The sequence below is a fragment of the Tursiops truncatus genome, chromosome 6 (genome assembly GCF_011762595.2).
Source record: "Tursiops truncatus isolate mTurTru1 chromosome 6, mTurTru1.mat.Y, whole genome shotgun sequence".
NCBI lineage: Eukaryota > Metazoa > Chordata > Mammalia > Artiodactyla > Delphinidae > Tursiops > Tursiops truncatus.
The window spans coordinates 23532663-23545969 of record NC_047039.1 but is presented as its reverse complement, the minus strand read 5'-3'; the positions used below and the strand labels follow the sequence as shown (position 1 = coordinate 23545969).

Sequence of the window (13307 nt, the reverse complement as noted above, 5' to 3'; positions counted from 1 at the left end):
TCGAACCTGTGTCCCCTGCATTGGCAGGTGGATTCTTAACCACTGTGCCACCAGGGAAGCCCCTGTAAGTTGCATTTTTAAAAAGCCTTTCTTGAATTAGCTCTACCTCTTATGATTGTCTTAGTGTCTCTTTGCTTTTTGTCTCTATTTGTGAATGTTTTCTCTTGTGAATGTTTTCTTTAGAGATGGATTTTCAGATTTCCTGCTTGTATGATGAGAGTATTTAATACCTCTCAGATTTCCTGATTTCTCCCTTAAAGTTATAAAGTCATACTCTTTTTCTGTTTGTTGAAGTGGCACCCCCAGAGACGACTGCTGGTCATGTAAAGCCAGGCTAATTAAAATTGCTGATCAACAGGGAGCCTGTCACCTTGACAGCCTCCCAGGGAAATTTCACAAGAGGGAAAGGTGCTCACAGGGGAAGAATGAGTGAATTAATAGGATTGGAGGCAATGAGTGTGGTGTGTAGGGGGATTGGTATTTTTAATCCAGATGAGTTGCTGGAACAGACATTGGTCTTTATCCTTGGAACATCTGAGTCCATGCAAAGTTAAGTCAAAAGTTGGTTATTTTGGAACATGTGTCTGAATGAGCTTGTTAAAACAGTTTGAGTGTATATAGTTTTACTTGCCTGTCATGGTTTAGTACAGTTTAAATAGTGGTTTGGTGAGTCATTGAACAGTTTATTTTGTAAATTAGGCTTTTTTTCTCATTTCAATCAACAAATAGATGTAGCTCCCTAATAAAGGGTCTTGTTCTGTTTTCCACTGGAAAATCTGTGATCCTCAGATGGGTGATATAACCCACCATTGACAACTAACTGACATTGGTGCCCAGTGAATATATACACACCTACCTACTCTTCTGTTATTTGCTTTTTCCACTTAACAGTATGTATAGGTGACCTCTTCTTAGCAGTATGTAGAGAAATTGCTCATGACTCTTTACAACTGAACAGTATTCCATTGTGCAGATGTACCAAATTAGTTTGTTCAGTAGTCAGTTATTTGGACATTTAGGTTGTTTCTACTCTTCTGCTATTAGAAATAATAACTGCAATGAATAGCCTTGTCCATTTGTCTTGCCAGTGCCATTAGGATAGATTTCTAGAGGTAGAACTGAATCAGATCTTAAATGTATATGTAGGGCTTCCCTGGTGGCGCGGTGGTTGGGAGTCTGCCTGCCGATGCAGGGGACACGGGTTCGTGCTCTGGTCTGGGAAGATCCCACATGCCGCGGAGCGGCTGGGCCCGTGAGCCATGGCCGCTGGGCCTGCGCGTCCGGAGCCTGTGCTCTGCAACAGGAGAGGCCACGGCAGTGAGAGGCCCGCGTACCGCAAAAAAAAAAAAAAAAAAAAAAAATGTATATGTAATTCTGTGAGATGTCACCAGATTCCCCTCAGTGGGCTCTGTACCGTTTTTCATTCCTACCAGCAAGTAATATGTGTTTCTCACAGAGTCTCACCAGCGTTGTATGTTGTCAGCAGTGTAGATTTTTGTCCATCTGATGGGTGGGAATGGTATCTCTGTAGTTGTATGCGTGAGGCTGCATATCTTGTGTTACTTGTAAATGCCTCTTTGGCCTTTTTATGTTCTTATCTCACCCATTTTTTCTTCTCTACTTTCAGAGGCTCTTTTAATGTCAGAGATATTAACTTTTGTCTGTGGTATGAGTAATTTATCTTATACTCTCTGTTGTGTGGAGTCAGCTTCTTGGAGAAAATCTTCCTTGAGTCCCTTGTCTCTTGTTCCCATTTGTATGGGTCTCTTAGCCTACTTCTCAGAAGCTGCGCTGAACTTCTAACATGGTTTCTCAGATCCTCTGTGTTTACAGTGCTTTTCTCTCAATTTCGGGAGTATCTTCCAATAATGCTGAGAGAAGATTTGTTTAAGGTTTAAATTTTGAGCCCGTACATGACTGTAAATGCCAGTTGGTAATTTATCTGGTTACGAGTTCTGTATTCAAAATAATTTTACCTCAGTTTTGAAGGCATCACTTACCTCTTGTTGTCTAGCCCAGTGTTGATGGTCAAAGAATAAGTCTAGTACCTCTTTATTTTTTTTAAAGAATTAAAAAAAAATAGACTATTTTTGTAGAGCAGTTTTAAGTTATAGCAAAATTGAGCAGAGGGTACAGTGATTTCTCATATACCCCCCATCTCTCCCCAGAGTTCCCCAGTAGCAGCATCCCACACTCAATTATATATGTGTTAACAATGAAGGTACTACATTGACACATCAGCATCATCCTAAGTCTGTAGTTTCAAGTGTTCACTCTTGGTGTTGTATGCTCTGTGGGTCTTGACAAATGCATAATGACACAAATCCACCATTATAGTATCATACAGAATGGGTTCACTGCCCTGAAAATCCTGTGTTCCAACTATTCATCCCTACCTCCCCCTTAACCCTTGGCAACCACTGACCTTTTATTGTCTCCATAGTTCTGCCTTTCCCAGAATATCATATAGTTGGAGTCATAAAATTCCTTCATGGCTTGATAGCTTTTTTTTTCAGTACTGAATAATATTCTGTTGTCTGAATATAGTACCAATTATTTATCCGTTCACCTACTGAAGGGCATCTTGTTGCTTGCTTCCAAGTTTTGGCAATTATGTATAAAGCTCCTATGAACATCCATGTGCAGGCTTTTATGTGGATGTAAGTTTTCACCTCCTTTGGATAAGTGCCAGGGAGGATAATTGCTGGATTATATGGTAAGAGTTTTGTGAGAAACTTCCAAATTTGGATTCCCACCGACAGTGAATGAGAATTCCAGTTGCTCCACATCCTCTCCAGCATTTGGTGTTATCAATACATATTTTGGATTTTCACCATTCTGATAGGTGTATTTAGTGGTATCTCATTGTTTTGAGTTTGTATTTCCCTGATGACTTATGATATAGACCATCTTTTTATACTTTTATTTGCCATCTCTGTATCTTTGGTGAGGTGTAAAGGTTTTTTGGTTCAATTTTTTTTTTTTTTTTTTTTTTGCGGTACGCGGGCCTCTCACTGTTGTGGCCTCTCCCGTTGCGGAGCAACAGGCTCCGGACGCGCAGGCTCAGCGGCCATGGCTCACGGGCGCAGCCGCTCCGCGGCATGTGGGATCTTCCCGGACCGGGGCACGAACCCGTGTCCCCTGCATCGGCAGGTGGACTCTCAACCACTGCGCCACCAGGGAAGCCCTTTTGGTTCAATTTTTAAAAGTTGTTTAATCAGTTTGTTTTCATTGCTGAATTTTAAAAGTTCTCTTTATGTTATGGATAACAGTACTTTATCAGATATGTCTTTCCCAAATGTTTTGTTATCGTCTTGACAGTGTCTTTCACAGAGCAAAAGATTTAAAGTTTAATTAAGTCCAACTTATCAATTATTTCTTTCATGGATTTTGCCTTTGGCATTGTATCTAAAAGGTTCTCAACATAACTGAGGTTATCTAGATTTTCTCCTATGTTACCTTTTAGGAGTTTTATAGTTGATAGTTTTTTGTTTTACATTTAGGCCTGTGATCTGTTTTGAGTTCATTTTTGTGGTGGATATAAGATCTGTGTCTAAATTCATTTTTCTACATGTGGATGTCCAGTTGTTCCAGCACCATTTGTTGAAAACAGTCTTTTCTCCATTTTATTGCCTTTGCTCATTTGTCAAAGAACAGTTAACTGTATTTATGGGTGACGATTTGTGGGCTCTTTATTCTGTTCCATTGATCTCTTTGTTCTTTCACCAATACCACACTGTCATGATTAGTGTAGTTATATAGCAAGTCTTGAAGTCAGGTAATGTCAGTCCTCCAATTTTGTTTTTCTGCTTCAATATCCTGTTGGCTATTTGTGTCTTTTGCCTCTCCATATAAACTTTAGAGTCAGTTTGTTGATAACCACAAAATAACTTGCTAGGATTTTGATTGGGATTGCGTTTAATCTACATATCAAGTTCAGAAGAGCTGACATCTTGACAGTGTTGGTTTTTCCTATCCATGAACATGGAATATCTGTCCATTTATATGGTTCTTTAATTTTTTTAGTCTTTGAGACTAAAAAGTGAAGCGGTCATAAAGTGCAATTATGAAGTTTATTGTGGGGTGACTTATACACAGGCAGGATCAGCTGGACGACCATCCATAGGTGTTTGCAGCTGCACTCCATACCACCAAAAGGAGTATAGGGGGATTTAAAGGAGCCAAAGCTAAAAATGGAATCTGATTACTAAGGGAGAAGCACACCCACACAGATGGGACTGGGGTTTTTCCTCCCCCCCTCAGGGGTCTCATGTCCACTAACCATCTGCATAAGCAAAAGATACTCTCCCAGTTTTCATATCAGGTGAAGGCAAGGGTAAAAGCTGATAGGAAACTTACCTGCTTTGGGTGCATTTCTTGTGAGTAAGCTAAAGCTCAGTCATGCAGAAAGGGGAGAGGGGGTGGGATGGAGATGACAAAGAAGAGTCAGTGTGGTTCAGCCACTCAGAGCCCTTGGCATGTTATTCATAGTTATTTTAAGTTCTCAGTTGGATAATTCCAGCATCACTGCCATATCTGAGTCTGATTCTGGTATTTGCTCTGTCTCTTCAAACTGTGCCTCACAGTTTTTGATGAAAGCCAGACATGATATTCTGGGTAAAAGGAGCTCTGGTAAATGAGCCTTAAGTGATATGGTGGTGTGGTGTGGGAGGGAGAGATACACTGTGTAGTTCTGTGATGAGGTTTTAGTCTTCAGTGAGTCTGCCTCACCGGGCTGTGACCTTCACTTGTGCTCCTCAGTTTCCTCCCCTCTTGTGTCCTACAGGGTGGCTAGGGGGCTGAGCCTTGAAATACCTGTCACACCAGGGGACAGCTAGAGAGTTGGAGTTGGGTATTTCCCTTCCCTCTGGTCACTTAGGCCCTGATACAGTAAGACTCCAATAAAATAGTTTCTCTCAAGGGCAGGCCTTGTTAAGAACATAATACTTTGGTGTATTTCAAAAAGGGTACTTCTCCCTTCCCTCTGCTGAAAGCATAAGGGGGTTTTTCTCTGCTCTTCACTGTGAGAACCTGATGGTGCTTCTGGAGGTAAAACTTAAAAAAATGTGGAGCCCCTTCCTTCCCATGACTAGGTCCCCTGGAGCTTTTATTTTTCAGACTTGTCCACATCAAGCCTCTAGCAGTTAGTCAATTGCCTTTCAGGTTTTCCTACCCAGGTACTGGTTCCTGCAGAGGATTCTGCTACCATGAATTGTGATTCTCTGTATCTGCTTGTCTGTGTCTCCAATTTTGGGGACAGTGATTCCTTGTAACCTCACTTCTCTCACCAATCTAAGAAGAGTTGTTGATTTTTCAGCTTGTTCAGCCCTTGTTAGAACAGAGTGATAACTTCCAAGCTCCTAACATGCCGGACTGGAAATGGAAAGTTCTCTCTCTTCATTTATTTTAATTTTCAAGAGCTCTTGTTGTCCCTTTTTATAGCCACTTGTTCCCATTTTATGACTATAGTATCTTCAGTTTTCCTGAGGATACCAGTTCTTTTATTTAATTTTCGTAGGTCTTGGAACTACAAACAGTGATGCTTATTTTTATCTTTCTCGTACCACTGGGTTTTTCGTTTGTTTTTTTGTTTTGTTTGACTGTTGATCATTGTCCATTCATACTTAAGAATTAAGGATTAATTACAAACGGCTTACCTTTTCTTGAGTGATCAGAAGATTGTTTTTGTCACGGTACTCATCTAAATGGGAAAGCCAGCTTTGTGGGGAGTGTGGCGATGTCTGGGGCCTGTTAAGTGTCTAGGATGCAGGGAGCCGCGTGGGTGTTAGGCCGGGGGTGTACCAAATGCTAACGTCAGCTGCCCTTTCCTTGTATAGTTAGTGGTGAAGGGAAGGAGGGGATCCTGACACCAGGTACAATTCCAGTAGATCTTGATCGAATCCTGTATTTTCACGTCTACTTTTGCATTTTTTATATCGTTATACGCATCTATTGTAAGCCTAGGGATGTTCCAGGGATGCTCTGGATAGATTTGCTCTCTGTTCAGTCCGTATCTTATCTTCATGTATGAGCTGCCCACTTCGTGCACTGTATATATATAAGCATGCTAGGTGAAAGTGGGGGAGAATGGCTCTCTAAGCAATCGGGGTAATGTCTCACTGTTTTTATCTATGAAGTAGAATGGACAATCTTACACAGACCAATTGACCATATATCTCCTTTCTCATTTAACTTCTTAGAATTGTAAATGTTATGTAAGTACAGAAATTTATGTCTAAAAATTGCATGTCTTAATGTAAGGCCAAGGAGAGAGAACTTTGCAGAAAACCCAGAAGCCTTCTTGTTCCACCCAGGTGGATCTTGTTACTTAGCGTGAATTTTGATCAATATAGTAAGCATGCTTTTGCATCATTCCACAGATATTGATAGATTGTTTTCATTTTTATATTTTTATTCAAAATATTTGAATTTTCTTTGTGATTTTGTGTTTGAACCGTGACGTTTTAGAAGATTGTTGTTTAATTTGCAAATACTGGGGTGTTTCCAAATACCTTGTTATTTATTTCTGACTTGATTCTGATATAGTTAGAGGACATACTTTGTATGATTTCACGTTATTTTAAGTGTATTGAGGGTTTGTATTCTGAGTAGCATATGGTGTATCTGGGTTAATGTCCCATGTGAACTTGGAAAAGATCTTTATTTTGACAGTATTGGATTGGCATTCTGTAAATGTCAACTAAGCCTAGTTGGCTGTTTGTGATGTTCAGGTCTTTTATATCCTTTCTGATATTCCTAGCCACTTGTTATATCAATTACTGAGAAGCGTTCATATTTTTAAATATAATTATGAGTATGTCACTTTTCCATGTGAATTCTGTCAGTTTTTGCTTTATATATTTCAGTGTTCTTTATTTTATTTATTTATTTTTGGCTGTGTTAGGTCTTCGTTGCTGTGTGCAGGCTTTCTCTAGTTGCAGAGAGTGAGGGATACTCTTCGTTGTGGTACACGGGCTTCTCATGGTGGCTTCTCTTGTGGAGCACGGGCTCTAGGTGTACAGGCTTCAGTAGTTGCAGCACGTGGGCTCAAGAGTACAGGCTCAGTAGTTGTGGCACGTGAGCTTAGTTGCTCTGCGGCATGTTGGATCTTCCCGGACCAGGGATCGAACCCGTGACCTCTGCATTGGCAGGCTGATTCTTAACCATTGCACCACCAGGGAAGTCCATATATTTCAGTATTCTATAATTAGGTTCATATACATTTGAGATTGTTATGGCTTCCCTTTTTTTGTTTTGTTTTGGTTTTTTGGCCACGCCCTCACAGCTTGTGGCGTCTTCGTTCTCCCACCAGCGGTTGAACCCAGACCCTCGGCAGTGAGATCTTGGAGTCCTAACCACTGGACCACCAGGGAACTCCCTGGTATGGCTTCTTGATTGATCCTTTCATCATTTTGGAATGTCCTTTTTGATCCCTGATAACTTTGTCCTGAAGTTACTTTGTCTGATGTTAATAATCGTCTCTTCCTTCTTTATATGGTCTCTTAATTGATTCATTTAGACTATGTTTAATGAAATTATCAATATTGTTGGGTTGGAAAGATTTTTGCTATCTATAGTATTCTGAATCCACAGGTAGGTTATTTTGTTTATCTTAGCAGCACCTTAAAGATTTATTCCACTGTTTTCTGGCTTACATTGTTTCTGACAACATATCTGGAGCTAGTATTTTCTGTTTCCCTAAATTTAAGGTGTCTTTATTCTTTGTCTGCTTAAAATATTTTATTTATCATTGGTTTTCAGAAATTTGATTAGGTTGTGCCTTGGTGTGGTTTTTTCCTTTGTCTTTATCTTACTTTGGCTTCATTGAGCTTGTTGGCTCCATGGTTATATACTTACCACATCTGGAAAACTTTCTGTCATTATTTTTGTCAGACTTTTTCTTCCTTCACCCCTTGGTCCTCTCTTTCATGGAGTGCATTTCATTTATGTTGGGCTAGTTGATATTGTCCTACAAGTTACTGAGGCTGTTTGTTTCCCCCAGTTTTTTCCTTTGTGTTCCGTTTTAGATATGTTCTACTGCAATGTCTCACATTCACTGGTCTTTTTATCTGTGGGGTCTAATCTGCTATTAATCATATCCAGTGATTTTTTTTCCTTTCATTTTGGATCATGTATTTATCACCAGTTTCATTTATTTATTCTCTTCTCCCCACCCCACCCCCATTTTTCTATTTTAAGTGTTTTTGTCTTCCTTTAGCTATTTGTGCATAGTTGTTAATAGTTCTTTTAACATCCTTGCCTGCTAATTACATCGTTTTGGTAATAACCCGCTTGGTTATGGGGTTACAGTCTGCCGCTTTTCCACAGGTCTAATAATTTTAGTTGGGGTGTTGGACATTTGAAATGTGTTGTGGAGCACTGGGTTTTATTGATGTCCTTTAATGAATATTGGAGTTTGTTTTGGCAAGCAGGTGCTAGGATGGGTCTATAGCAGCTTTTATTTTTAGGGCTACTTCATCCTTCTGGTTAACGGATTATCTTTTTATGGTTTTTACTGACTGCCCTGTGTGTTCAAAGAGGTGGCTAGATGGACTTTGAACAACCCTCATGCCTTTGCAGGTTAATATCTAGCCAGACTTAAGACCACCCCTCCCCTTCCAGATGTTTGGAGCTCCCTCTGAGATCTCTCTCCTTGCCAGCACTCAGATCCACAACTCCCAGCCACCTCTCCCTCCGCAACTCCCATCTGACTCTCAGTGTAGCAGAACCGCAGTGTTCTTGGTTTTCCCTTCATGAACCGTCATCTACAAGTTGTTATGGGGATGCACTTGGTTGGTGTGGGGACCTCTGCATGGGTTTTCTGCTCCCTGGTTCCATAGTCCTCTGCTGCCTGTTGTCCTGATGTTTGGATCCAGATATGTCATATCTCTTGTCCCATTTTCTAGTTGTTCGTGGCAGGAAGACAAGTTCTGTACCTTTTAGTTCTTTATGACTAGGATTGTCATTTTTTGTTGTAGTTTTTGTCCGTGTGATTTTGGTTTTGTGTTTTATGGCTGATTTAGGCAGATAAACTGCTGTCTCTGTCATTTTATCTTCCCAGAATCCCTTATGTCTCCTATTTAAAAGATAAGTAAACAAATGGTTTTGTTACATGTTGGCTGTTTGTGGGTTTTTTTGGCCACGCCTTGTGGTTTGTGGGATCCTAGTTCCCCAAACAGGTATCAAACCTGGACCCTCGGCAGTGGAAACGCAGATTCCTAACCATAAACCACCAGGGAATTCCCTTGTGGTTTATTTTAACTTCATACTTTATATAGCAGTTTTTCATAAGTTAACTTTTTCCTGAGTTTGAACTATTTTTTATTCAGTTTTCGTTGACTCATACTCACTTCTCTTTTAGGCCATGCTGGTGTATCTGCAAGCATGATGAAGAAACGGACATCCCACAAGTAAGCAATTCTGAAACTTGCCTTTTTAGATAGCAAACTGTGGCCTTTGGTTACATGAGATATGAGGTCATCTATGTGAGGCCCTCTCCCTGTATGAGCAGGTCTTGCCTCACAGCAGCCAGCATCACATATAGCCTTGCTGCATGCTGAGTAGTGGTGTGCTATCTAATCCCTGTGCATTGAGGACCTGGCTAGCACTCTGCCAGGCACACTCATTTCTTTATAAGATTTTCAAATGAATGAGGAGCTTGTAATTTAGAGAAAGCATAAGTATATTGAAAGATAATTTTAAGTGACAAATGTGTTATAAATCCTAAATTCTATAGGTACTAGAGAGTAGAAGCAACTTTTTTCCTCCCTGAAATCTTCTTTTGTGTGTAATGTAGTTATGTCCAAAAAGAAAATTGAGATACTATCTTAAATAACAATATCCACTGGTACTGTATTTTATTTAATAGATTTTACAAGTATCCACTACTGTGCAGTAGTGACGGCTACTGTACCATGGAACCCTCTCTAACAAATCAGTTATGATTGTATGAGTCTTAATCATGGATTGTTAAATATGGAAGACTCTCCTTGACCCTAGCACCTCCTAAGACTCCCCATAGCAATTATTTTCAAATTACTTATATTGAACTGCTTGCACCTCTTGGTCACCGCACTGTAGTGGTCAAAGAGTGTGAGTCGTCTGGGCTTTTGTGGAAGGTTTGGATGAATAAAGGTGCCTTAGAGTAATTGTTGGTGATTAAACTAAATATATCTCTATTTAAATGAATACTTGCATATGTAATGTAAATATTTGTGATATTCAGTTTAAGAAATGACTTGGAAAGTAAAAATATGAAGATAAGGCAAGTCCTGAGGTTTGATAAAGCGTTTCTCAAATTTCATTTATTTGCCCATCACCTTCACATCTTCTGCCATATCTAGTAATCTGATAATTTATGTAATATATCTCCACTAATTATCATATCATTACCATAAATGGTACACCACCTCTTGGCACAAATAGAAGGTAATGAAAAAAAACTTAAATACAGTGGGAAATGAAAGTAAATTACACATTAACTTTGCAAAACCGGAACTCTTCATCTTTTTTCACCTAAAACACAAGGCTTGAATACCTACCTGTTCAATTTTTGAAGTTCATATGTGTACAGCTAAAAGGGTTTCTCATCCTGTATGTTGCATGATGCAGGGAACTTGATCTAGTGCTTTAATATGAGGTGTGCTTGTCTCACTTAAAGGGTAGACGTTTTGAACATATTAAAAGGGAGAAGTTGAAATGAAAGGAAAAGTTATCAGTCATTTTCCTATTTTTTCTAATCTCAGTGCAAATTTGAAGATGGGTGGGATGGGAAAAAACTGAAACAAAAGTTTCCACATTTCACAAGTGAAAGGTGTTAATAGTTGTCCTTGGAAGGGTGAGTGGGAATAATGGCTGTTGGAGAGGCTGGCCTTGGAGTGGGAAGCCCCATTGGCTTAGCTGTGGGCCTTACCAAGTTCCCTCATGTGCCTGGTGCTCTGCTTAACTCAGGTAAAGTCATGGTGTTGGACTAGAACAACAAGGTTTTCAGCTTTTTATCATAGAATCCTTTCTACAGATGAAGTGTTTATAGCAAACAAATATAGGAAAGCAGAACTGGAGCCTCACTCTCCTTGCCTGCCCCCATTGTGGCTCTCCAGAAAGTAAGGCACTCGGGACTCCTCATGTGCAGCCACTGACCCGTGGTCATGCCTCCTCTCGCTTCCCGTGTTGGAACAGGGAGACTGAGCAATAATAACTCCATGTGCAGATGCCTCTGCTTGCTTGAGAGAGTCACAGGAACTCCCAGGAAACAAATGCTGGCAGAGCCACCGTCCTGAGAACGGCACCTCCCGTCCCCATGGGTGCTAGGGGATTCGGGTAATCAGGTCTCCAGTGCTTGGAGCAGTACCTCTGCACCCAGAAATGTTGTGTAGCTGAGTCTTGTTCTCATTTTTTAAAGTAAATAGAAACAAACTTTTGTACTTCTTGCGGGCTAGAGTCCTTGGTGTGTTTGGGGGACAAGCTGGTGGACAAGCCTTTCCTGGCTTCCCAGGAGGTTATTTGGGAAATCTGCACTGAAGTTACATCTTGAAGGGAAGTGTAGTTGGGGGACATGTAAGGTGAATTTAGCTACAGTGATTCTTTGTTTTAGTTTTCAAATGTAAATCCGGCTCTTTTCTTCCTAGTTGGAATAGTGGATAGATTTACATTTCAGGGTACTGTTGGAAGGTATGACTGGGCTTTGGTGTATTTCCTACTAATGTACATTTAGAAAATGGATCAGGAGCTGTTACATGCTAAGTTGAGGATTTCCAGGGAATGTTTTCCTTTCATTTTATAAGATACCAATACTAGTCACCAACCAAAACTGTGACTGTGATCCTCCTCCTTGTGTCCCTGGTGTAGTCTCATTTAGTGTTCATGGCATCCCTGTCAGGTAGGGACCATGAATTCTTCGTGCACAGAGAGATTAAGTAACTTGTCTGAGGTCATACATACAAGAAGTGACTGAGCTAGGATTCAGAAATAGGACAGTCTGATTCTAAAGCCCATATTAACTACCACATTCTATTTCCTGAACTGTATGTTTTGTTGTCTCATATCTGAAAAATATATTATTTCTGTCCTAAACACACAGACTAGATAACAGTTGGAGCAAGCATCTAAATGATCCATGGTATTGACAATCTTAAATTGGTCAAATATGTAATACTTTTTAATCAATTTGCCAGTAACAGTTATTAACACCAGTGAAAGTGACTAGTGCTTTGGAAGACCCTTGAGGCATTTGGATGTTTGCCATGGACATCTCTGATATCCTCAGGGTGTACACTGTGTAGACAAAATAATGAAAAAACCATAGTGATTTGGATGGAAAACTTGACTTTCTCCATCTTGTTTTTATATTGCCAGTTTAAGCTGGGAATGACCGTATCAGCTGTAGAACTTTTATCAAGCAACAAGTACTAGAGAAGCAGTTTTTTCTCTCTCGACTTGCTGGTATGCATTTTGCAGAAAGATAATTATTTGCCTTAATAGTTTCTTTTGAAATCTGCTGGAACACAAAGTAAGGAAACTGCTTTTATCTCACAATACTAAATAGAATAAGGAAAGAGGTCAGTAATTAATTCATACACCAAAGTACATGGTGTGTGGCAGTCATTTACTGGTTCATAGTAGAATTGTAATGGTTGAAATTTTAACTTGAAAAAGTATGGTGCCTTTAAATATTGACTATAAAAGTAAGATATTTACTGATGAGAAACAGTAGTCAACTTAAGTCAATAAGGGAGTCTAGATAAAAGATGAAAGGTCTTAAAACAGATTTTTTTTTAATTGGGGTATAGTTGATTTATATTATGTGAGCTTTAGGTATACAACATAGTGATTCACAATTTTTAATGATTATACTCCATTTATAGTTATTATAAAATATTGGCTATATTCCCTGTGCTGTACAATATATCTTTGTAGTTTATTTATTTTATACATAGTAGTTTGTACCTCCTAATCTCCTATCCCTATTTTTCCCCTCCCACTTCCCTTTCCCTATTGGTAACCACTAGTTTGTTCTTAGGAATTCTTTTCTTAATGACCAAATAATTGGAATGGTACATTGAGAACTTATTTAAAGTATTGAGCAAAGTACAGAAATATTTTCTGCACTCTCAGTTTATCGTTTTTGGGCACATGGATGGATAGAAATTAGTGTTTTTTCTGGATTAGCTCTACTAACAAAGGTCTGGTGCCAGCAGCAGTAGCACTTGGAAGCTTGTTAGAAAGTCTTTGGTCCCTCTCCAGACCTGCGGAATGGAGCCCAGAGTCTCTGGGGCAGGGCTTGGGTATCTTTTTTCAAAAGCTCTCTA

At 39.7% G+C, this 13307-nt stretch overlaps 1 protein-coding gene across 2 annotated transcripts in view; it reads left to right on the top strand.

The window, feature by feature from the left end:
* The window catches only part of SPIN1 (spindlin 1), a 65159-nt gene that overhangs the window by 29373 nt on the left and 22479 nt on the right, over positions 1-13307 (top strand). For both annotated transcript variants that reach the window (XM_019936249.3, XM_073805889.1), the window contains exon 3: positions 9362-9410. In XM_019936249.3, coding sequence (XP_019791808.1) covers positions 9362-9410 — 49 coding nt within the window. The remainder of the gene's footprint in view (positions 1-9361; positions 9411-13307) is intronic.